General features: G+C 36.0%; 1 protein-coding gene across 12 annotated transcripts in view; it reads left to right on the forward strand.

Annotated features, from left to right (window-relative positions):
- PICALM (phosphatidylinositol binding clathrin assembly protein) overlaps positions 1-26805 on the forward strand; it is a 108387-nt gene that overhangs the window by 40967 nt on the left and 40615 nt on the right. For all 12 annotated transcript variants that reach the window (XM_082845323.1, XM_082845333.1, XM_082845325.1 and 9 more), the window contains exons 5-9: positions 14571-14664; positions 17731-17842; positions 19422-19528; positions 21826-21867; positions 24991-25076. In XM_082845323.1, coding sequence (XP_082701449.1) covers positions 14571-14664; positions 17731-17842; positions 19422-19528; positions 21826-21867; positions 24991-25076 — 441 coding nt within the window. The remainder of the gene's footprint in view (positions 1-14570; positions 14665-17730; positions 17843-19421; positions 19529-21825; positions 21868-24990; positions 25077-26805) is intronic.

Genomic DNA, 26805 nt, shown 5'->3' on the forward strand with positions numbered 1-26805 from the left:
TATAGTCTGAAGTCAGGGGGCATGATTCCTCCAGCTCCATTCTTCTTTCTCAAAATTGTTTTGGCTATTTGGGATCTTTTGTGTTGCCATGCAAATTTAAAAATTTTTTGTTCTAATTCTGTGAAAAATGCCATTGGTAATTTGATAGGAATTGCACTGAATCCACAGATTGCTTTGGTTAGTAAGGTCATTTTAAGAATATTGATTCTTCCAATCCAAGAACACAGTAAATCTTTACATCTGTTTGCATAATCTTCAGTTTCTTTCATCCGTGTCTTATAGTTTTTGGAGTACAGGTCTTTTGTCTCCTTAGGTAGCAAACTGTTTTTCAAAGTAGTTGAACCATTTTACATTCCCACCAGCAATGTATACAGGTTCCAATTTCTCCACATTCTTGTCAATGCTTGTTATTTTCTGTCTTTGATTATAACCATCCTAGTGGGTGTGGAGTGATGTATCTTGTTTTGGTTTGCATTTTCCTGATGGCTAATGATGTTGAGTGTCTTTTTATGTGCTTATTGGCCATTTGTATATCTTCTTTGGAAAAATGTCTGTTCAAGTCCTTGTTTTTTAATTGGGTTGTCCTTTTACTGTTGAATTGTAAGCGTTTTTAAATATATTCTGGACATTAGTTCCTTATCATATATATAATTTGCACATATTTTCTCACCTCCCATGGCTTGTCTTCACTTTCTTAATGGTATCCTTTGAAAAACGTAAGTTTTTAATTTTGATGGATTCCAATTTATTTATTTTTCTTTGGTTGTGTATACTTTTGGCATCATGTCTAAGAAAACATTGCTTAATCCAAGATCACAAAGATATACTCCTACCTTTTTTCTGTTTTGTAGTTTTAGCTCTTACATTTAGGTTTTGATCCACTTTGAATTAATTTTTGTATGTGGTATGAGGTATGGGTGTAAATTCATTCTTTTGTATGTGGATATTCTGTTATCCCAGCACCATTTGTTGAAGTCTTTTCTTTTCCCATTGAATGATCTTGATGAAAATGGATTGATCATAAATGTAAAGGCTTATTTCTGGGCTCTCAATTCTATTCTGTTGATCTATGTCTGTCCTCATGCCAGTACCACACTTGTTTTGAAGAATGTTGCTTGGTAGTAAGTTTTGAAATTGAGAAGTGTGAGTTCTCTGGCTCTCTTCTTAATTTTCAAGATTGTTTTGGCTATTCTGTATCTCTTGCATTTTCGTATGAATTTTAGGATTAGCTTATCAATTTCTGCAGAAATGGTAGCTGGATTTTGATAAAGATTGCATTTAATCTGTAGATCAAATTGGGAAGCGTTAAGTGTCTTAACACATTGTTTCTAATCCATAAATACAGGATATCTTTCTGTTTAACTTGTGTAATTTCTTTCATTGCTGTTTTGCATTTAAGGTTCTTTTTAATCTTGAACGCAGAGGTTGAATTTATTTCTTGCTGTGCCCTAAATCACAGTCTTCTTGTCATAAGAACTAATCTCATGAATGATAGAATCAGTGTTTCTATACCTGATAAAAAGTCCGGTGTACAGGCTTTTTTTAGGATATATGATGAGTCCTCAGGAAAGAAGACATTCTTAAGGGGCATCGATGACCCTTGTAACTATGGAGGCCTGCCCTGAGGGGAATCTGGCTTCTGCGGAAATACTCTGAGTTTCTGAATTTCCCTGCTCTTTAAAGATCCCAAAGATCTTTGCAATTAATATGTTCCTTTAAATTGTTCTCTTGACATGTTAAATTACTAGACTGAAATGGAAATTTTAATACAAATGTAAAGTAACCTCTCAGTTATTCAAGAAGTTTTAAAGCTGAATTTAAATGTTTCTGTGTCACTGTTTCAAATTAATTGGGAGGTGATGAGTTTGGAACCTACCAAAACTGAATTCCACAGATTTTTGTTTCATATATTTAGGTACTTTGTAGGTGATTATGATAGAGGAGATCATATTAGAGGTCTGATTCTTAACCCTCAGTATTCTGTCCAGTAAACCACTTTCCAGCTGGGTTTATATTAATACTTCCCTGTAAAGCATGTTCAGTTAAAACTGATCAAGATATTTGTAGATTTCACATTTTAATATATATATATATACATATGTATATATTAAAATATTTATTTGGTTGCGCTGTATCATAGTTGCTGCTCACGGGTTCCTTAGTTGCGGCTTGCTGGCTCCTTAGTTGTGGCACACAGTCTCCTTTGTTGTGGCATGTGAACTGTTAGTTGTGACATGCATGTGGGATCTAGTTCCCTGACCAGGCATCAAACCTGGGCCCCTGGCTTTGGGAGTGTGGAGTCTTAACCACTGCGCCACCAGGGAAGTCCCAGATTAATATATTTTTAAAATTGTAACTTCTTTTCTAATCTGAAGGGTCAGTTTCTCAATTGAGGAGTGTTGTTGCATTTTTATATTTAATAGAGCAAACTTTTATTACTTGGATGAGAACAGTCCTTGATTATACACAATGTAATTAGTACTGATTTAAAGGAAATTACTCTTATTTAATGCTAAGGAAAAGGAAAGTGAATCAAAGAGGACCTATGATTGAGTGGAATCAAGAGTAGCACAACATGTGTATGTATCTGGGTGTATAAAATACCCGGATACCTACACATACACATATATATCAGTATAAATAAGAAAGAAGAATATAGAACATAAGAGTATAAGATGAAGGTGTGAAATTTATTATATGATGGCAAAAACCTGAGTAGACTGTTTCAGTTTTGGAGAGGGTTTGTGTAGTATATAGTAAAGTTTTATTTACTAGGGTAACGAATTTTTATGTTTGCAAAAGTAATAAACTATTACAAAAATTCAGGCAACATAGCATTCTCACTTAAAGAAACAATATTTTGGTGTATCTAATCAGTTTTCTGTGTGTAAATATGTGTATGAAGGGACACAGAAAATTACATAATCACATTATTTGAAGACTGCTTCCCTCCCCTAATATATATTTTAGGTATCTTCAATGTCTGTACACATAGATCCATCTCATTCTTTTTTTTTTTTTAATTTTTTTTTTTATTTTGGCTGCGTTGGGTCTTCATTGCTGCACACGGGCTTTCTCTAGTTGTGGCAGGTGGGGGCTGTCTTCGTTGCGGTGCGGGGCTTCTCACTGCAGTGGCTTCTCTTGTTGAGGAGCACGAGCTCTAGGCCGCATGGGCTTCAGTAGTTGTGGCTTGCGGGCTCTAGAGCACAGGCTCAGTAGTTGTGGCGTACGGGCTTAGTTGCTCTGTGGCATGTGGGATTTTCCCGAACCGGGGCTCAAGACCGTGTCCCCTGCATTGGCAGGTGGATTCTTAACTACTGTGCCACTAGGGAAATCCCCATCTCATTCTTTTGAATGGCTTTAGAATTATGTTCTAGATGTACATTTGATTTATTCCCTTTTTTAAAAATTTTATTTATTTTTGGCTGTGTTGGGTCTTCGTTTCTGTGCAGGGGCTTTCTCCAGGTGTGGCGAGCGGGGGCCACTCTTCATCGCAGTGCACGGGCCTCTCACTGTCGCGGCCTCTCCCATTGTGGAGCACAGGCTCCAGACGCGCAGGCTCAGTAGTTGTGGCTCACGTGCTTAGTTGCTCCACGGCATGTGGGATCTTCCCAGCACAGGGGTCGAACCCATGTCCCCTGCATTGGCAGGCAGATTCCCAACCACTGCGCCACCAGGGAAGCCCTATTCCCATTTTTTTTATCTTACAAAAGTAACACATTGACCATTCTTTTACATATGGTTGCATTTTTTTTAATTAACATAATTATATGTTAGATGTATATACAAGTATTATTGTTTTAGAGAATAAGGGGGAATAACAAACTAGATTTGGGCTTACTCCCTAGGAATGGACATGTGGAATAAGGAACCTTTACACAGCATCAAAATGTATGTCAGGGCTTTCAACAAGAAAACTGTGGGCAGAAGGATTAATCAGCATAGTAGTTGTATGATTTACCAAAGGCCCACTCCTCATCTTGATACCTTGTATGTGGATGCTGCTGTGGCCCTCATAGGGAGCCATTAGCTTTGGGCTTTGTTATAAATTAGCTTCCAGGGATCTGATCAGAGATCCCTGGAGAATATCTACTCTTCTGCCTAAAGAGGGCCAAACCATATGACTGGGCAGTTTTTTTTGGTTTGTTTTTGTTTTTAATTGGAATATAGTCGTTTTACAATGTTGTCTTAGTTTCTACTCTACAGTGAAGTGGAGTTCCTATGCTATACAGCAGGTTCTTATTAGTTATCAGTTTTATATATATTAGTGTATATATGTCAATCCCAATCTCCCAATTTATCCCACCCTCCCTCACCCCCAGCTGCTTTCCTCCCTTGGTGTTCATACGTTTGTTCTCTACTTCTGTGTCTCTATTTCTGCCTTGCAAACTGGTTCATCTGTACAATTTTTCTAGATTCCACATACCTGCGTTAACATATGATATTTGTTTTTCTCTTTCTGACTTCACTCTGTGTGACAGTCTCTAGGTCCATCCACGTCTCTACAAATGATCCAATTTTGTTCCTTTTTATGGCCAAGTAATATTCCATTATATATATATACTACATCTTCTTTATCCATTCGTCTGTTGATGGACATTTAGGTTGCTTCCATGACCTGGCTATTGTAAATAGTGCTACAATGAACACTGGGGTGCATGTGTCTTTTTTTTTTTTGCAGTATGTGGGCCTCTCATTGTTGTGGCTTCTCCCGTTGCAGAGCACAGGCTCCGGACGTGCAGGCTCAGCGGCTGTGGCTCATGGGCCTAGCCACTCCGCGGCATGTGGGATCCTCCCTGATCAGGGCACGAACCCGTGTCCCCTGCATCGGCAGGCGGACCCTCAACCACTGCGCCACCAGAGAAGCCCCATGTGTCTTTTTGAATTACGGTTTTCTCGGTATATGCTCAGTAGTGGGATTGCTGGGTCGTATGGTAGTTCTGCTTTTTTGTTTTTTAAGGACCCTCCATACTGTTCTCCATAGTGGCTGTATCAATTTACATTCCCACCAACAGGCAGGAGGGTTCCTTTTTCTCCACACCCTCTCTAGCATTTGTTTGTAGATTTTCTGATGATGCCCATTCTAACCAGTGTGAGGTGATGCCTCGCAGTTTTGATTTGCATTTCTCTAATAGTGATGTTGAGCAGCTTTTCATGTGCCTCTTGGCCATGCATGTCTTCTTTGGAGAAATGTCTGGTTTGATCTCCTGCGCATTTTTCGATTGGGTTGTTTGTTTTTCTGACATAGAGCTGCATGAGCTGTTTGTATATTTTGGAGATAATCCCTTGTCGGTTGCTTCATTTGCAAACATTTTTATCCGATTCTGTTGGTTGTCTTTTGGTTTTGTTTATGGTTTCCTTTGTGGTGAAAAAGCTTTTAATTTGTCGATTTTTGTTGTTACTTCTGTTACTCAACGAGGTGGATTAAAAATATTGCTGCAATTAATGTCAGAGAGTGTTCCGCATATGTTTTACTCTAAGAGTTTTACAGTATCTGAATCCTTGCATCCTTGGGATAAATCCCACTTGATCATGGTTTATGATCCTTTTAATGTATTGTTGGATTCTGTTTGCTAGTATTTTGCTGAGGGTTTTTGCATCTATATTCATCAGTGATATTGGTCTGTAATTTTCTTTTTTTGTAGTGTCTTTCCCTGGTTTTGCTATCAGGGTGATGATGGCCTCATAGAAGGAGTTTGGGAGTGTTCCTTCCTCTGTAGTTTTTTGGAAGAGTTTGACAAGGATGGGTGTTAGTTCTTCTCTAAATGTTTGAACGAATTCACCTGTGAAGCCATCTGGTCCTGGACTTTTGTTTGTTGGAAGATTTTTAATCACAGTTTCAATTTCATTACTTGTGATTAGTCAGTTCATATTTTCTATTTCTTCCTGGTTCAGTCTTAGAAGGTTATACCTTTCTAAGAATTTGTCCATTTCTTCCAGGTTGTCCATTTTATTGGCATGGAGTTGCTTGTAGTAGTCTCTTAGGATGCTTTGTATTTCTGCGGTGTCTGTGGTAACTTCTCCTTTTTCATTTCCAATTTTATTGATTTGAGTCCTCTCCCTCTTTTTCTTGATGGGTCTGGCTAAAGGTTTATCAATTTTGTTTATCTTCTCGAAGAACCAGCTTTTAGTTTTATTGATCTTTGCTATTGTTTTCTTTGTTTCTATTTCATTTATTTCTGCTCTGATCTTTATGATTTCTTTCCTTCTACTAACTTTGGGTTTTGTTTGTTCTTTCTCTGGTTCCTTTAGGTGTAAGTTTAGATTGTTTATTTGATAGTTCTCTTGTTTCTTGAGGTAGGATTGTATTGCTCTAAACTTCCCTCTTATAACTGCTTTTGCTGCATCCCATAGGTTTTGGATCGTCGTGTTTTCATTGTCATTTGTCTCTAGGTATATTTTGATTTCTTCAGTGATCTCTTGGTTATTTAGTAATGTATTGTTTAGCCTCCATGTGTTTGTGTTTTTTACGTTTTTTTCCCTGTAATTTATTTCTGATCTCATAGCGTTGTGGTCGGAAAAGATGCTCGATACGATTTCAGTTTTCTTAAATTTACTGAGGCTTGATTTGTGACCCAAGATGTGATCTGTCCTGGAGAATGTTCTGTGTGCCCTTGAGAAGAAAGTGTAATCTGCTGTTTTCGGATGGACTGTCCTATAAATATCAATCAGTTCTGTCTGGTCTATTGTGTCATTGAAAGCTTGTGTTTTCTTATTAATTTTCTGTCTGGATGATCTGTCCATTGGTGTAAGTGAGGTGTTAAAATTCCCTGCTATTATTATGTTACTGTCAATTTCCTCTTTTAGAGCTGTTAGCAGTTGCCTTATGTAGTGAGGTGCTTCTTTGTTGGGTGCATATATATTTTTACTTGTTATATCTTATTGGCTTGATCCCTTGATCATTATATAGTGTCCTTCCTTGTCTCTTGTAACATTCTTTATTTTAAAGTCTATTTTATCTGATATGAGCATTGCTACTGCAGCTTTCTTTTGATTTCCATTTGCATGGAATATCTTTTTCCATTCCCGCAGTTTCAGTGTGTGTGTGTCCCTAGGTCTGAAGTGGGTCTCTTGTAGACAGTGTATATATGGGTCTTGTTTTTGTATCCATTCAGCCAGTCTGTGTCTTTTGGCTGGAGCATTTAATCCATTCACATTTAAGGTAATTATCGATATATATGTCCCTATTACCATTTTCTTGTTTTGGGTTTGTTTTTGTAGGTCGTTTTCTTCTCTTGTGTTTCCCACTTAGAGAAGTTCCTTTAGCATTTGTTGTAGAGCTGGTTTGGTGGTGCTGAATTCTCTTAGCTTTTGCTTGTTTGTAAAGCTTTTGATTTCTCCGTTGAATCTGAATGAGATCATTGCTGGGTAGAGTATTCTTGGTTGTAGGTTCTTCCCTTCCATCACTTTAAATATGTCGTGCCACTCCCTTCTGGCTTGCAGAGTTTCTGCTGAGAAATCAGCTGTTGATCTTATGGGAGTTCCCTTGTATGTTGTCATTTTTCCCTTGTTGCTTTTAATAATTTTTTCTTTGTCTTTAATTTTGTCAGTTTGATTATTATGTATCTCAGAGTGTTTCTGCTTGGGTTTATCCTGCCTGGAACTCTCTGTGCTTCCTGGACATGGGTGCCTATTTCCCATGTTAAGGACGTTTTCATCTATAATCTCTTCAAATGTTTTCTCGGGTCCTTTCTCTCTCTCTCCTTCTGGGACTCCTATAATGTGAATGTTGGTGCGTTTAATGTTGTCCCAGCAGTCTCTTAGGCTGTCTTCATTTCTTTTCATTCCTTTTTCTTTATTCTGTTCTGTAGCAGTGATTTCCACCATTCTGTCTTCCAGGTCACTTATCCTTTCTTCTGCCTCAGTTATTCTACTGTTGATTACTTCTGGTGTGTTTTTCATTTCAGTTATTTTATTGTTCATCTCTGTTTGTTTGCTCTTTAATTCTTCTAGGTCTTTGTTAAACATTTCTTGCATTTTCTCAATCTTTGCCCCCATTCTTTTTCTGAGGTCCTGGATCATCTTCACTATCATTATTCTGAATTCTTTTTCTGGAAGGTTGCCTATCTCCACTTCATTTAGTTGTTTTTCTGGGGTTTTATCTTGTTCCTTCATCTGGGACATAGTCTTCTGCCTTTTCATTTTGTCTGTCTTTCTGTGATTGTGGTTTTCATTCTGCAGGCTGCGGGATTATAATTCTTCTGTCTGTCCTCTCTGGTTGCATTAAGTGAAGTTTCCTGTAGAATAAATTCTTAGAATTGACAAGTCAAACGTTATAGACATTTACCATTTATTAGAAAATATTAAGTTGCCCTGGATAAAAGTGGTACCAGATTACTGAGTTAATTACAGCTATAAATACCTCTTCCTCTGTTTTCTTCCCTCATCATGAAAATGTAGCTCATCAGGTGTTCATTTTATGTTGGTTGATCAACTAATTTTTAAATGGTGATATTGAGCCTCTTTCTCTCTTTTTAAAAATGCCATTCATGCTTTGTTAATTGCTTTTCAGTGTCCTTTGCCCACTTCTCTGTTGGGCTTTTACAATTCTTTTCTGTTGTCTTAAGACTAACTGGCTGTTTTGTCAGATAAATTTAGGTTTGATTTCTAGCTTCACTCCAGTTATATGAAAGATTTTAGTAGGATACTTCAGCCAGCTTAAGTTTTTTTTTTTGTTTTTTTTTTTTTGCGGTACGCGGGCCTCTCACTGTTGTGGCCTCTCCCGTTGCGGAGCACACGCTCCGGACGCACAGACTCAGTGGCCATGGCTCACGGGCCCAGCCGCTCCGTGGCATGTGGGATCTTCCCGGACTGGGGCACGAACCCACGTCCCCTGCATCGGCAGGTGGACTCTCAACCACTGTGCCACCAGGGAAGCCCCCAGCTTAAGTTTTAAAAAATAATTTTATTTTGAAATAATTTCACTTCCTGAAATGTTGCAAGGATAATACAGATAACTCCTATACACTTTAGTCAGATTTACCAGGCTTTAACATTTTGTCACATTTGTTTAATCATTCTTTGTGTATGTGTGTTTGTATACTTCTCTTTTTGATCCATTTGAAAGTGGATTACATACCTCATGCCTTTTTACATTGTATAGCTCTTAATACTTCAATGTCTATTTCCTAAGAACAAGTATCTTTTTTTTACATATCCATCAGTTTGCTAACTATTTCGGCATCATGCTACACAAACTTATGTTATTTGTACAGGACAGTGGGTTAGTTACATGGAGAAGACTGTTTGAGGCTGAAGGGTTAGGCATTAATGTGTTGGCATACATATAATCCAATTGTACCACAGTAGTCTGCTGTGGCACAACTGGGAAGACTTGACTTATGCTCCAAGTTATTTCATCTGTAAATATATTTTCATCTGTAGAATGGTGATGTTAATAGCACTTATCTATTAGGATTGTTATGAGAATTAAATGATATATTTTATGTAATGCTTATAGCACATGGCAAAGTAACAAATAAGCTTTTGGTTTTATTGGGAAAATAAACTGTGACAGGTTACAAATATTGCTCCTGGTTTTATTTTAGCAGTATTGAAACTTAAAAAAAATCTTATGTGTTAAAAATTGTTATCTTTATTTTATTTATTTATTTATTTTTGTGGTACGCGGGCCTCTCACTGTTGTGGCCTCTCCCGTTGTGGAGCACAGGCTCCGGACGCGCAGGCTCAGCGGCCATGGCTCACGGGCCCAGCCGCTCCGCGGCATGTGGGATCTTCCCGGACCAGGGCACGAACCCGTGTCCCCTGCATCGACAGGCGGACTCTCAACCACTGCGCCACCAGGGAAGCCCATTATCTTTATTTTTATGGCTGTTGTTTTTTAAGCAAACTTGGAGCAGGGTTTTCTACCCCAAAGTGATCAACCAGCTATTTATGTTTTCATTGGATATTTTTATGGATCCAGTATTTTATATTTAAATCTTTAATTCATTTAGAATATATCTTGGTATTTAGAAATTGAGGTGGAGATAACTGTAATTTTTAATAGAAATATAGGATATTCAAAATCAAAATGAATTATTACCCTTGTATGGTTAAATGACTTTTCACTTAAATATACTTCTTTTATCTAGCCCCTTATTCATTATTCTGGCAAATTCTTAGTCATTCTTCAAGAATTCACTCAAACATCATTTTTTTGAGGAAGCCTTATTTCTGTTAGATTTTATATGAGATTGTCCGTCCATGAAGACAATATAGTCTTACTCAGATTCATATCTTCAGGACTTTCCACAGTATCTAAACATAGTAAATATGTAATAGTTTTTGAAAAGATGACTAGGTGTTTCTAAATAGTACATTAAACGGTTCTATGAAAAATGGATCCAGTAAATTGCCTGTAGATTTATCTTTTTAGTTAGTTGTGTTAAAGATTGGTCCCTTCAGGGCTTCCCTGGTGGCGCAGTGGTTGAGAGTCCGCCTGCCGATGCGGGGGACATGGGTTCGTGCCCTGGTCCGGGAGGATCCCACATGCCGCGGAGCGGCTGGGCCCGTGAGCCATGGCCGCTGAGCCTGCGCGTCCGGAGCCTGCTGCTCCGCAGCGGGAGAGGCCACAGCGGTGAGGGGCCCGCGTACCGCAAAAAAAAAAAAAAAAAAAAAAGATTGGTCCCTTCATTTTCTATTTGTTTAACATTCCATTTTTTGATAGTGTTAACTTACCATGTTTAATTATCTTGAATTCTAAATTAGTACGGTTCAAAGTAACAAGACATTGTTACATAACAAGCAAAAGAAAGAATATTAGAGGTATTGTCTGTGAGTAAGGGTATGGATGATCATCCTTTAATTCACTGCTCTTATATTTGGGAAGCAAGTATCTGAATTATAATCTATTTAAGAAGTAATAAAAGCTTGTTTTCTACATAGAGTATGAACTGTCATACATTTGCTCTGAATCATATTTAAGCATTTGGGTTTGTGAGTTGAGTTTTTTGAAGTCTGATGTAAGCATGTGATAACTTAGGATTTTTCTTAATTGAAAAATTTAAAGTTCTCTGGGATGAAATGATGTGGCTAGTGAGAGAGGGAAGAATAAAAAAACATCCCCATAGTTTCTGGCCTAAGTCACTGGGGAGATGTTACCTTTTACTGGGAAGGTTTTTGGGAATGGTAGGGTAGGGTATAGTGATTAAAAATTAAGGATTTCGTTTTTGAAATATTAGTTTTTAGATGCCTGTAATTTTTATAAGTTAAAGTATCAATTAGGCAATTGAACAATACTAACTAGGAACTTTGAGATTTCTAGTCTGGGAATATAAATATATCAGTGGTAGTTTGGTAATTTCTGGCTTGGGAATGACAGTATCCTAGGGAATAAATACAGAATGAGAGGAGGGGGCCTAGAAACATCTTGAGATACACAGCATTTATTTTAGAGAATGAGTAGAGGATGAGGAGTCAATGAAAGAGACTAAAAAAGTGATAGTGAAGTAGGCAGAAAACAAGGAGTGGGGGATATAGGGGATGCTAAGACAGAGTATTACAAGAATGAGGGAAATTTTGAATGATGCTGAGAAGTCTAGTCAGGTAATGTTAGACAAGTACCCATTGGAGAGGCAACATGGAGAGGCAAGAGTGGATCTTTACTGGAGTGAATTGAATAATGAATGAAAAGGAAGTGGCAATTCTTTTAAAAAGTGTGCTTGACTATGCAATAGAAGTGGTAGCTGAATGGGAATGTGGGGTTAGTGCAAGTGTGTGTGTGTTTGTGTTTAAAGTGTGGTAATCTTTAAAGTGTGGTAGACTTCGCTTGCATGTTCATGGGAATGAGATAGTCTAAAAGAGATTAATGATCTGCACTGTCCAATATGGTAGCTGTTTGCCACGTGTGGCTGTTTAAATTCACCTGAAATAAAATTAAAAATTCATTTCCTTAGTTCCATCAACCACATTTCAGGTGCTCAGTAGCCACGTGTGGCTAGTGGCTACCATACTGAATGGTGTAGGTGTAGAACATTTCTACCATTGCAGATAGTTCTATTGGACACTGCTGTGTTAAAGAGAAAGAGGATAACCAAAGATTGTGACAGAGCGGGATCCAAAGGACCTGTGTGATTGATATTTACATTTGATAGAAAGAAATAGACTTCCTCTGTTGTAATATGAGCAGATCAGATAAATATAGTTTTGGTGGCAAGATAATCAGACAATCTCTTTTTGTCATTTTCTATTTCTGAATGAAATATTTTGAGAGTTATGAGCTGAGAGTTTGTGTGTTGGATGTGGGGGAGGGGTGGAGAAGGACAGGTGGGAGAAGGTGGTTTGAAAGTACTCAGGGGAGGGATTCACTAGAGAGGCTAAGAGGACTGCTGGCAATGCTGAGTCCCCATTTGAGGCTGATGATCAAGAATTTGTAGTTTAACCAGTTTACCCAGTTTTCTTTACTAGCACTCAGCTGCATGTGTACAGGCACGGAGAAGATAAATGTGTGTTCACCCAGGATTGTGAATTTGCCAAGTGACCGCAAGGGAATGAGAGGTGTAAGAGAGTTAGGGTATTAGCAAGGGAGTGATTATAATAATGACCTGTGGAATTATAAGCTAGATTAAAGAAGGAAAAATGAAAAGGGATCAATGTGGGTAGTGGTGGGGTTGATGCATTGAAGTTTATGATAAAGTCAAATAGTTTTTGCCATGGGACACTTGACCAAGGCAGCTGGAAAGTTAAAAGGTTATTGTCAGGATAAGGTGTCTGAATTTTGCCTTTTTCTTAAGTTGGGGGTAAGGGAGTAGGAGTGGGAGTAGGGATAATGTTGTTTCTTGGGGGGTGGGCAGTTAAGGTTAGGATCTGACTATGGGAATAGGGGTTGTGGTTAAGGGATTTTGCGATCAAGGTGTTGGATTGGTTGTGCATGTTAAGATGTTGAAGTTAACTGAGAAAAACTGAGCCAGTATTCAAGTCTTCTGTGATGGAGGGGAAGTGACCAGGAGATCAAAAATTACTTCAGCAAGGAGAGGGAGGAAGAACTAAATGGGGACTAACAGTGACTGATAAAACGAGAGTGTGATGTGTATGAGAATAAAGGGTTACAAAGAGGGAGTGGCGTCCTTATCCCAAACTCCAGTCAATGTAGTTTAATACCTGAGAGGATATAGGTGTCGGTGGGTTAACACATCTTATGTGGGAGAGTTGTTGGACTAAAGCTGGTCAATAGCTGCCTATGTAAGGCAGTCCAGTGTTTGTTCTTTAAACTCTTGTTTTGTCCTGCAAAGCACTGTTTTTGCTTTTCATAGCTTAATTGTTTTTCTGGTATCTGGAGTTGTGGTTGAAGGGGTAGCTTAAGGTAGAACAGCTGTTTATAAGTATGGATCATTTGTAAATTAGGGAAAGCCTGTATATTTTTTGAAAGGGTCTTGTTCCTCTGCCAAAAGGTTATGAAAAGCACTGTTTTGGAGTCTCATACACCTGGGTTTACATACTGACCCTAAAATGAATTTGTTTTCTGAACTTAGATAGTCATAACCTCCCTGAACCTAAAATTTCATGTCTATAAAATGGGACAAGACTGTCCAGAGGATTTTTGTGAGGATTTTAAAAACATACATCAGGCCCTTAATATGGAGCCTGATATATAATAAACACTTAGTGTTAGTTCTGCACCTTAACCCCAGTACCTCTTATATAGTGTTTTTGTTGTCAGTTTTGTAAAATTCTAGTTTATTTGGTACTGCTGATATTTCTCTATTTTTAGAAATATCTAAAGAAATATTTAAAGAAATCTTTTTGGAAATATTTAACAGAACATTTTATTAAAAACCATTCCTCTTAATTATCACTTATTTTAATGGCCAGATTAGAATGACTTGGTAAAATTGTTCTTTATTTTATAATAAAATAATTTTATTTTGATTTGAGTCACAAATAAAGTACCTTAAGTAAAGTGGTGCTCACCAAGACTTGTGTTCAACTGCAGACTCCATTGTGTCCTATTTAGTGATTTGAGGGAAATGATTTTTTTTAATTTATAATTTAAAAAAAAAATCTGTAAAACTGCCCTTTACACACATATGAGTGGTGTGAGGATCAGACGATTTTCTCATGTAAAAAGTATAGTATAAACTTGGCTATATAATGCAAGCTTTTATTTTTATGTCTCATGCTTTACATCTTTTTAGTTATAAACGAGCACCTTGATATTGGACATAACGGTGTTTCCTGTTTTTTTTCTCTATATGATTTCTATTGATACTTGAGGTTTCAGGTTCAATAATGACTTAAAAACATGCGATGGAGCTTACCTGGTGGCACGGGGTTGAGAGTCCACCTGCCGATGCAGGGGACATGGGTTCGTGTCCCGGTCCAGGAAGATCCCACATGCCGCGGAGTGGCTGGGCCTGTGAGCCATGGCCGCTGAGCCTGCGCGTCCGGAGCCTGTGCTCCGCAACGGGAGAGGCCACAGCAGTGAGAGGCCCACGTACCGCAAAAAAAAAAAAAAAAGTGATAAAAACATGCGATGTTTTGTAGCACCTTGTTCTCTGTTTAAATAGAGAACCAGATGGGAGTTCAAAATGTAGATTTAATAACAAACTCAATTTTTTTTTTTTAAACAGGGCTGATGGAGTTATGAGAACAATGAACACAGAAAAACTCCTAAAAACTGTACCAATTATTCAAAATCAAATGGATGCCCTTCTTGATTTTAATGTAAGTTGATTGCATAAATGCTTTTATAATTTGAGATTTTAAAAATTATATCATTTTAATTGGTCAGAGTTTTTATTCTCGAGTTATCATAGACTAATTTTTTCACACTAATATCCTATTTGCCTAAGGATTTTCTATAAATGTGGTCCCAAACCAGATTACTTTCCGTTTTTATAATTGTTTTAGATTTACTCTGATTTCTTTGGTGGTGCTTCTCTAACCCCCAAATTATAGGGTATATAAGCTAAAGAAAGTGATGGAGAGATGAAGAGATTGATGTGAAAATCTACTTTCTTTTGATAATGGTTTTTAGATATTAAAAATGTATAAAGATTTTCTTTATGATAAGCTAACTTAATATTTCACTTTTTGTCTGCATTGTAGAACTCAAAGCATGACAGTTATTGAGAAATAAAGGGAAGTTCAAATATACTTGTAACAACATGTTATATAGCTATTGCCCAAGGATGTTGTGTTCCCTGGGATTTTTGTTTTAATGACTGTTACTTGAACCAAATTGCCAGCTTTGTCATTTGTTTGTAATATGTTAGGTGTTAGCATTTACAAGTCTTTTCTTTTTTGGTTCATCTAGCTTAGAGACATTGTATTTTAGAGCTTGTAAGTGCAAGTTAGTGATTGGAACTGTGACAGTTTTATGCTGAAATTGATTTTCCGTTAATGGTATGCTATTAATTGGTAGTCTTAAGCTTCTGGAGGGCAGGGACCAGGTCTTCTTTTTCCCTGCTGTGTCTCCATTGTCAGTAGTGTGTGGCACATAGATAGTGTTCAGTAAACATTCAATAAATGAATCCTGAAGGTGCTTTATAGACTAGAACAGGTTCTCAAACCAGTATTTTTTTATAGGCTTGTGAACTGAGAACCTTTTTAAATGGTTGCAAATAATACAAAGAATATTTTTAAATTTTTAAATAGTTGCAAATAATAAAAAAAAGAATATTTTTAACAGGTGAAAAGTATATGAAGTTTATTTTTCAGTGTCCACAATTGTGTTTTTAGAACAGGCTCATTGGTTCCATGTTGTCTGTGGCTGCTTTTTTTGATGTAATAACGGGATTGAGTAGTTGTGACAGAGACCGTATGGCCTGCAAGTCTAAAATACTCACGATCAGGCCCTTTACAAAAAAGTTTGCTGGCCCCTAGTCTACATGACAGGGGATTAATGTAACTACTGAGCTTTATTTTGGTTTTTATAGAGAAAGGGTCCAACCATGAATTTTTTTTTTCACTTAATTTATTGTGGGTACCTTTATAAGATTGCATATTCTTTTCAGTGTCTATTACACTGCATTGTGTGTAACAACTTATATGATCCTCCTGTTGATAAATATTTAGGGTATTTTGGTTTTTTAATTCAGAAAATAAATGGAGAAAAAAAACAAGTGGGAGGGACACTACGTACTCTGTGTGTGTTAGATAATAGTGTATCTACACATTTATAAACCTACTTCTATAGGGTTAATGCCTAGGAAAAGAATTTGGTGGTTCAAGGACATAAACATTTAAATTTTTTTTTTTTTAAGGAATACTAACTTTATTTATTTTGGCTGCATTGGGTCTTCATTGCTGCGCGGGGGCTTTCTATAGTTGGGGCGAGCCGGGGCTACTCTTCGTCGTGGTTCACAGGCTTCTCTTGTTGTGGAGCACTGTCTCTAGGTGTGCGTGCTTCAGTAGTTGCCGAGTGTGGCCTCAGTAGTTGCAGCTCACAGGTTCAGTAGTTGTGGTGCCCGGGCTCAGTAGTTGTGGCTCGTGGGCTGTAGAACGCAGGCTCAGTAGTTGTGGCACATGGGCTTAGTTGCTCTGCGGCATGTGGGATCTTCCTGGACCAGGGATCAAACCCATGTCGCCTGCATTGGCAGGTAGATTCTTAACCACTGCGCCACCAGGGAAGTCCCAGCATTTAAATTTTTAAGAAATTTAAATTTTGCCAACTTAACACTCCAAAAGGGTTGAGCTAGTCACTTGTCAAAAGGTGCCTGTTTTTCTTCATCCTTATCTGTATAGAATAATACCTTGGTTTTGATTATCTTGATACCTACTAGTCTGGTGCTCAAGAAAGGATAGTTCAGGAATTTAATTTGATTATTTTAATTTACTTGATCAATGAAGTTGAACTTCTTTTCACATGTTATTAGCTGTATGTATTTTTTATTTTGTGAATTGTCTTATAGAATTCTCTCTATGATGGAAGTCAACCTTGTCAGATATTCTGCAAATATTTACCAGTTGGTTGCTTACCATTCAGTTTTGTGCTTATATTTTTCTATACCTAACAAGGTAACTATCATGTACTTAGATATCTAAAAAGGAATTTAAGATAAATTTGGTTTATCCTTTTGATTCTTTCTTTAAGATAAAACTAAAGGTGTTTCTTGTATTTCTTGGTAAACAAATAAGTGCTTTTTTTGTTAAAGCATAATTCACTAATAATAATAAATATTGATCATTTATTTGTAAAGTACTGCATCAGGCTGTTTACACTCAGTATATCATTTAATTCTCCCAGTAACTGTGTGAGGTAGAAATATTATAACCATTATGAAGGTGAGCTTGTTTGTAATATTGGGAAAAGTTATATTTTTAAAATATATATATTCTGCCTAGCTTAACTCAGTGCCTTGGTGATTGTAGTAGCCATTTAATAAATATTTTTTGATTTATAAATATTCAGTAAATTCTTCATGACTCAGAGTGAACTTTTCTACCTAGAAATGGGCTTTATTTTGCAGTTAGAAGTATTTAATGTTGAATTGAACTTAAAAGACTTTTGAGATGTAGCCTAAGAATTTCAAGAGTTAAAGGGTACTTTTGTTCTCAATGACTTATTTCTGAACTAAATTGAATGTTGTAGGATTTGTGTTTGTAGCTTTTAAATAAATCTGAACTCTTTGATCAAGATTTTTGCACTATATGGCTATAACTGGTTGCTAGAGATAAATGTCTTCCTCTCATACACCTAAATGTTTGAATTCATTGTATTTTAATTTGAAGGAAGTAATTGTCATTTTAAAACAAAACATTAGCTAATCTTTCTTTTTGTTTTTCCAGGTTAATAGCAATGAACTTACAAATGGGGTAATAAATGCTGCCTTCATGCTCCTGTTCAAAGATGCCATTAGACTGTTTGCAGCATACAATGAAGGAATTATTAACCTGCTGGGTAAGTATTTCTATAGTTAAATAACATTTTATTTCTTATCTTGTGTCATATAGTAAATAATATTGTCTAAGTTGTTACTTAAAGCTGCCTAAAAATCCACTGAGATATAGTCATTCATTGTAACAATTCGGAGAAAAGAATTTTATATCTGACTACATATGCTAAGTGATTAAATACTTATACAACTAGAATGTTCAGCTAGATGAATTTTGTATTTTTTAGATATATCTTTTTTTCTATCAGTTTTATTATTTTTAGAAATACAAAAATTTCATAAAAATTAAGTTGGAATTTTTTGTCTCAGGAAAATCATTTCCTCACAATTTACTCCAAAATGAACTTTAACTGTAAAATTGGTATTTTTTTCTAAACTTAATTTTCAAATTGCTAATTATTTTAAAATAATTAAACACGCATTTTTAAGGATGCTTTTTACTTTTGAGGCATTTCAGGAATGTGGTGCTTTGCTGTGTATTCAGTATATATGGAATGCAGTTAATTTCGTCTAGAGATGCTAGTTTTTTTAATGGGATTTGGTTGGAGTAGACAATTAACAGTCTGCCAAGTGTGCCAAAGTATCAAGTGTCAGATGTCAAATATTCCAATGTAATTGTTCTCCCTTTTCAGTACTTTTTTTTTTTTTAGAATTTATTTAAATTCGTTTTTCATACGCTGGCTTAACACAGACTCGTTCAGGGATGCTTTAATCTATGGAGATAGGGAAATAAGGTTGTTGTTTTTTTTAACAAGTGAAAAATCGAAAGTTTTCTTTTCTACAGAGTTTTGGAAGGCATAGTCTCCCACCTTGTGATTGGTATAAATTAAGCTCTTTACTGCTGTTTATATATTAAGTTAAATTAGCTTTCCAAGTGACATTTGGACGTGGAAAAGTTGCCATCTTTCTTTCTTTCTTTCTTTTTTAATTATTTATTTTTGGCTGTGTTGGGTGTTTGTTGCTGCGTGCGGACTTTCTCTAGTTGCAGTGAGCGGGGGCTAATCTTCGTTGCGGTGTGCAGGCTTCTCGTTGCAGTGGCTTCTCTTGTTGAGGAGCATGGACAATAGGAGCGCGGGCTTCAGTAGTTGTGGCATATGGGCTCAGTACTTGTGGCTCACGGGCTTAGTTGCTCCGTGGCATGTGGGATTTACCTGGACCAGGGATCGAACCCATGTCTCCTGCATTGGCAGGCGGATTCTTAACCACTGTGCCACCAGGGAAGCCCCCATCTTTCTTTATCGTTAGTAAGAATATTTGGAAATAGATGTTAGCACTGTTTTAAATGGAGTCAAATGTGATCTGTATTAACATGCAAGTATATATTTAGGGAATTGTGAGGGAAGAAATATTGTAGAACATACTAGTAATATGAGTAAAGTCATAATTTCTTAGTTTTTAATATAACAGCATCTCTATTTTAATTTGCTTTAAATATCTAAGCTTATTTAACACTATTTTTTCTGTAGGGTGAATGTGTTCTCTGAGACATCAATATAATCTCTTTAGAGCTGTTTTAAATCTTTTTCCTTTTTGAGTGTTATATTTTGAAGTGAATAAAAGTATATTTACATCTACTTTTTGCAGAAAAATATTTCGATATGAAAAAGAACCAGTGCAAAGAAGGTCTTGACATCTATAAGAAGTTCCTGACTAGGATGACAAGAATCTCAGAGTTTCTCAAAGTTGCAGAGGTAAACTGTCTTTAAGTGACTGTATCTCTTAAGTTGCTTTTTTTGTCTTTAAGCGTGCATTTCAAAGAAATCAGTCTATATCCAAGTGAAAGAAGTGTCAAGTATAGTAAGGTATATATTCAATTATATCACTATGCAATATTGAATTCTGTGCTATGGTATGAATATGATATAATATTGAATAAAAAATTTCCTGTATATTTAATTCAGTATTGAATACTGAAAGGTAATCTATTTTTAAATTGTTTATTTCTCTATAAAATCAAGTAGGTGGCAGTGACTTTTATGTTTGGAATTGGCCATGTATTGTAGAAGATTTAATCTATTCAATATGGTAGAGAATATTCTATGTTAGTGCAAGTCTCTTTTCTCCAGCGAGAGTTGCAGCTGGAGCCACATTGTTCAAAATGTTTTGTTCCCTTCAGAAGTGAATATAGTGCATTTATTGTTTGTCATTGATTATGAAAACCATGAACGTAGGTTATAGGATAATCTAATTTTACAAATTGGTTTAAAAAATAATTTTCTGCGACTGTCACAGAAGGTAGTTGTGGTAATGCTTGTGGGCATTATCTTGCTTGCACAGAGGCGGCACTTGAAGTGTTTTTGTTTGTTTTCCCTTTCTCTGCCCTCTATGCATTACCACCAGAGGTGTCTTGCTAGGATAATTCTAGAAGATGAATAGACTATATAACTGATTAATAATATCAAAGTAGTTAATCTGAAACTAGCAAGTTGGTGATTCTAGCTCTATTACCATAGTGATGTTTTATTCTGTAGCAGATGGAATAGGATAGAAAAGGATGACGAGACCTTTGAAGAAAATAGCTTTGTGGTGTTAATCAGCTATTTTGTGAAGTGTACTGAAATTTATTTTGGATTTAAAGTATCTCTCAAGGAGAAATCAATGTTTTTTTTTCCCCATTTCTTTAGGGTCAGTCACATACTAAAACCAGAAAAAGGTAGTGTTTATGCTATGATTCTAGCAAATTCCTTAAATAAAGTTTTAGTTTGTTGGCTTTTCCCTTTGGCTTCTTTTCTTTCATGAGGCGGTCTTTGGGCTAGCAATTTCATTATGAGACCTTAGCTCTTGGAGTAAAGACACAAATAACTGGGACTTCCCTGGTGATGCAGTGGTTAAGAGTATGCCTGCCAATGCAGGGGACATGGGTTTGATCCCTGGTCCGGGAAGATCCCACATGCTGCGGAGCAACTAAGCCCATGCACCACAACTACTGAGCCTGTGCTCTAGAGCCCGTGAGCCACAACTACTGAGCCTGCGTGCCTAGAGCCCATGCTCTGCAACAAGAGAAGCCACTGCAATGAGAAGCCCGCACACTGCAACGAAGGGTAGCCCTAGCTGCCCGCAATTAGAGAAAGCCCACACGCAGCAACGAAGACACAGCGCAACCAAAATAAATAAAAATAAATAAAGTCAAAATGATACTTAAAAATGAAAAAAGACGCAAGTAACCTTTTTAAATGTGTTTGAAGAGGACAAACATATCAATTAGCTCTTAAGATCTTAGTATGAATTATTTTATCAAATTTTCTACTGCTATCATTCTGGGACTGGCCCTTGAGAGGTTGAGAAAAGGAAGAGAGAATGATTAGAAAATGAAATATAGTCATATAGTCATGGGAGGGAAAAGAATTTTTAAATTTGGGTGTTGTAATAAATAGAAATGGTTCTTATCTTTTTTGCTAGAAATTACCTAGTACCTGAACATCATGAAAGTGTATGGGGATTGCTTTGTGGTGACAGTTATATCCTGGTTAAATATCACTTGATATTTGTATAAAACCTGACCTGCTTGAGTGAACATAGGTTTTAAAAATTGTTATCTGTGGTGATTGCCAGGGAAAGCATACTATATGGAGAGAGAGTCATTGTCATTAGGTTTGTTCCTTCTTCTTATGCCCCAGGGGACTTGTTCATGGTCAGCCTTTCTCATTCTTGGTGTAATATTTTTGTCAGAGAAGTGATGGATTTTTCAGATTGTGACAAGGTGGTTTATATAGGTGTTTAGAAGATGTGGAGATGGTAACTTAAGAGCCTTGTTGAATTTCCAACTCTTATTCCCCTCCTGTTAGAACTTTTAGAGCCATCAGACAACATCTGAGTCCTTGGAAGTACTGAATGATATCTGTGGGGATTAAATATTCTTCTAATTTTAAAGAATTCTTTCTAAAATATTGCTCATAGTACTAGTCATAAATGTCATTTTCTAAATTTTACTTATAAAACACCCTATTGTAATTTTATCTATTAAATACAATGCTTCTTCTTCTTACAGCAAGTTGGAATTGACAGAGGTGATATACCAGACCTTTCACAGGTAAGTATTGTTATAATACCAATCACTGCCTGCTATATTCTGCTAGGTATGAAGGGTACAAAGATGAATAATATGCAGCCCCTGCTGTCAAGGAGATCAGTGTAATTTTTCTTGACAGATTTTAACATTTTGATATATTGCTGACAATTGTTCTAACATTATTACAGTATAAAATTATCTTATACAGGATTTATTTTTCCTGTTTTAAACCTTCCACTTTGGCTCTTTGGCTCAGGTAAATATATTAAATGGGATAAACCTCAGAACATGATGTTGGGTTAAGAGAGCAGGCTTTGTCTAAGTTTGAGTCCTGGCTGTTCCACTAGCTGGCCCTGTGATTTGGAGAAGTTCTCTCTATGGTTCAGTTTCATCTCTAAAATGCAGATATTACAATACCCATTTCATTAGGTAGTTTGGAGGATTAAATGAGTTAATACCTAAAAAACATCTAGAGCATTAAGTACTCAATGTTAGCTATTATAATATTATTTTTATCATCATTATCTTCTAAAAATTTCTGGGAAGGAAACTTTAAACCTGAAGTTCTGGCCTTTTCTGGTGTTTGTGTACTGAGCATTAAGAATGAAAGTACCTGGCATAAACTATCCTTATGTATCAAGGTTCGTACTGTTTTTCTCTGTACTCACTTGTTCTAATTCATCCCTTTGATCACCAGGCTAAGAGTATGCACTAGATTTAGTTATGGATTGTATCTAAATAAAAAATTTCTGCATATGCCCACATGAGATAATTGATGTCATTAAGATTAAGCACATTACTGTAGGCTAAAAGTGAGAAGAGTCATTGTTTGAACAATAGTAGTATAAGCTAATTTGGCAGTTTCAGATAAGCCATTACCCCATTTGTCATGTCAGCTTCACCTATCTTTGTTTAAAAAGCATCAGCCGCAGGCCAGACTGTTATTATGTGTCTGTACTTTAATATTCATGGTATTGTGATTGGGTAGGGTTGGCCAGCCTCTGACCCTCCTCCGTCCCTCCCTCTTCACTGATGATCTCTGAATGATTCAGAAAATTTTCAAGTGAATTAAAACAAAGCTTTTTATACTTAAGGGAAGATGGTAGTTAAACACAAGAGAGGAAATTTGAGATTATTTATTCTTTTTTTGTTTGTTATAAATTGCTCTTTTTAGGATGTGAAGCATCACATTTCCTTCACTCTTTGTAATGTGGGTTTGACTTTTAAAGAACAGCCAGATACATTTAGAAGGGATTTGGGAAATAGTTTATTAATTATCATAACTAGGTAGTTTAATATTTGTAAGCACAGCTTAAACCCTTCAGAAAAAATTAAAGTACACTTTAAATGACCACAGTTTTAATTTAGGATTCTGTAGCATAGTAGTTAGTATCTAGGCTTTCAGATCGGACAAACCTTGCACACTATGTTAGCTCCTGCTATGTATCAGATATGTGATCTGGGACAAGTTGCTTAATTTTCAGTTTCAGGTTGTTTATTTGTAAAATGGATATGTAGTAGTGTGTTTCTCATAGAGTCAGTGATTACATATAAGGTAGCTTACACAGTGCCTGTGGTGTTACAGGAGCTTTTTAAATGTTAACCACTATTGTTAACAATAGCTCTTGGGACAGTAGTTGGCCTGCTGATTTATTGGGGTTGAGGGAGTGCACATGTGTTCTCAGATCAACAAAGAAGTCAGTGTTTTCTACCATATCTTTCTTGTGCTAAGGTCTTGATATGTAGAGAGAAAATACAGGATGAAGGAAATTGTTCAGGTCATAATTGGCAGAGAAGTTGGCTAGTATTGTCTCTTGCAACTGCTTTTGGATCCCTGTAATTGAGAAACTCTATCTGAAATCCTAAAGAATATTTGATGTAAGTGAATGCCACTGATGTATTTGCTTCACTTAAAAATAGTGAAAAATTCCTTTTCAACTCACAGAAAAGATTTCCTTTTGAAAGTAATTAACTGTTCATATTAAATTGAGATTTGATATATAGACTGAAGGTTTAAAGCTAGTCTTTTAAAAAAATTGAGGTAAATATCTATTTGAATGAGGATTGATAACCATTAACACTTGTGTAATCAACACCCCATTCAAGATATAAATCAGTTGCATCACCCCAATCCTCCTGTCCCCCACCAGTCACTCCCTAATCCGTTCCACACAAATAACTATTTTGAATTCTAATAGAATAATTTGTATCAGATTTTGAATTTAATATAAATGGAATCATGCAACTATTTTCATATCTGGCTTCTTTTGCTCATCATAATGTTTTGAGATCTGTCCATATTGTTGAATATACCATTGATTAATTCTTTTTAATTGCTGAATAGTATTCCATCATGTCAATTTACCACAATTTTGTTTATCTGTTTTCTAAATTGGAAAATTTGGAAATTTTTGGATTATTTGCAGTTTTTTAACTATCATAAATAAAGCTGCTTAAAACATTCTTGAACATGTCTTGTGGAGATAACATTTGTCTCTCTCTTGAATAAATAGCTAGGAATAGAATTGGGTAATTAAGGTAGTTGTATATTTAACTTTATTTTTTTAAAAAACCCATAGCTTTTTTCAAGGTGGATGTACTCCCACCAGCATTGTATGACAGTTGCATTTGTTTTATATCTTCATCAACATTTGATATTACTAGTCTATCTAACTTTAACCATTCTAGTGGGTAAGAAGTTTATATCTCACTGTGATTTCAGTTTTTGTTTCCTTGATGTTAGTCTTCAGTTTCATTTGTCAATAACTATTCAGAAATAGTGTTTGGACATTTTCAGTTACTCAGTGAGTAGTTATTAAGTACCAGGACCATGCTCAACAGTATGTCTGATTTTTAGGGTTGTGTTTCTATTTAAAATTTAAGTAAGTTAAATATAGAAAATTCTAAGATTCTCTTAATGTTTCATGTTCACATAGTCTTAGTTTTTATATCTTTATGTTTGTTAATACTCCTTACCAGGTCATGCTTATGTAATAAAAATAATAGTGTCATTCTTAGGTGGCTGAAACTACACTGTTAATTAGATCATGAGGAATATACCTATTTATTTTTATTGCTCTCCTGTGTTAGACGATACTTGATTTATTTTGACGAAAGAAAGTCTTAATATTTGTACAATTTTAGGCCCCCAGCAGTCTTCTTGATGCTTTGGAGCAACATTTAGCTTCCTTGGAAGGAAAGAAAATCAAAGATTCTACAGCTGCAAGCAGGTACATTATTCTTTGTGGGGCAAAGAACAGTAGTGATGTTTCTGAGAAAGTAGATGAGTCTAGCTGAAGTTCCAAGTTATTGAACTGCTCTTTATCTTGATTTAACCATTTGTAAGTCGGTTTAATAATAGTATCAACCTCAGAGAGTTGCTGTTAAGGATTAACACATGTAAGTTTTGGGGATAGTTCGTAATTTTCAGTAAATGTCAGCATCTGTTAAGATGATGGCAGTGAAAACTACGTGGTTTAGAATGGTGTTCATAGTGTCAGTATTTCTCTTTAAGATGAAATGCATAGGTTCATGTGGTGTATTATAATTACAAGATGCCTTTTTTACAGATTTGACTAACCCTCACAATAGCCCTGTCAAGTATGCAGTAGTAATTCTGGGACTCAAACCTAGGATGTCTGACATAAGATTTCATCATCTTTCTCTAATGCCAGTTTATGGGGTTGACTGTGGACATATTTTAATCATTCTATTAGACTTTTAGCTGATTTCCAAGACCAAGACCAGCAAATTGAAAGTAATATACATCATCGCTTATTGACCTTGTAACGTGATTTTTGTGTTGGTTAGTAACTTGAGTAATTCTCATGTTTTCTTATGAAGATTTCCTTTTAGCAGTATGAAGAAGAAATTTGTATGAAGTATGATGAGAACTCTTCTTTTTGATTGTTGTTTCAGAACTTTTTTTTTTAGCAACAAAATTTAAGTAATTTGTAAAGGAAAATGTCATTACTGGATTTTAATGCTTTTTAATTGTAGATTTGTTCTTTGGATTTTCTAGTAGGTTTTTAGAAGTATAAGCCAAGTTATAAGGTCCGATTATTTGAGAAAGTAATGAAAAATATAGCCAGGTAGCTCAGGTACACTGATTTACCTCATATGTTTTTTAACATAAAATTTTCTGGGTTTCTTGTATTTCTTCACAGCAGTATTACTCTTCCTTTGTCTTCTGAGTTATATCTTTATATTGGCTCATTTATAAAATTGATTTTACATAAAACTTAGTTTTTCCACTTGTGTGCTTAGAGTAGAAATTAATGGTGTTTGGTGTGTGAGAAAAGGAACATTAGTAGCAGTCACTGAGGAGTAGTTTCCTGTTAGAATTCTTTACCACACATGTTTATTTTGCCTAGGATTAATAACATTGGGGAATTAAATGTTGGGGTTTATGAGCTGGATAAGGTTTTGATATAAGAGAAATGAGGTGGTTTGCTGTGAATCCATCAGTAAGGGATGATGTATTGTGCATATATAATATGTTTGAAAAGAAAATTCTAGCTTGGCAAAAGGGTAGCAGACAGAAAGGGGGAGCCAGATGGACCAGTGACTGGAATGAAACTGATCTTCCTTTGAGAGAACCTGTGGATCCTCTGGGAATGACATCTTTGGGTGTTATTATAAGGGAAACATACCTAGACATACATTATTTATTGCTGGTACTTATGTTTTAGTATTCTGTAGTAGTACTGCCAAACCCAGGCTGTAAATTAGCAGAAGATCATTTTCTATGAGAAATTCAATACTTTTTACACATCAGGGTTTTCCTAGAAGTATGTGAGCTTTTCTCTAATTGCATTGGTTCCCTACCTTGGGGCTTGGAAGAGGCAATGTCCCTCACCTTTACTGTGAACCCTTTCCAAAGTCTAACACTTACTTTAAAAAAATAAATGAATGTATGTGTAGATCAACTAATTTCTAATAATCCTCTAGGTCAGTGGG

Source organism: Leucopleurus acutus (genome assembly GCF_964270905.1).
Source record: "Leucopleurus acutus genome assembly, chromosome: 8".
Lineage (NCBI taxonomy): Eukaryota > Metazoa > Chordata > Mammalia > Artiodactyla > Delphinidae > Leucopleurus > Leucopleurus acutus.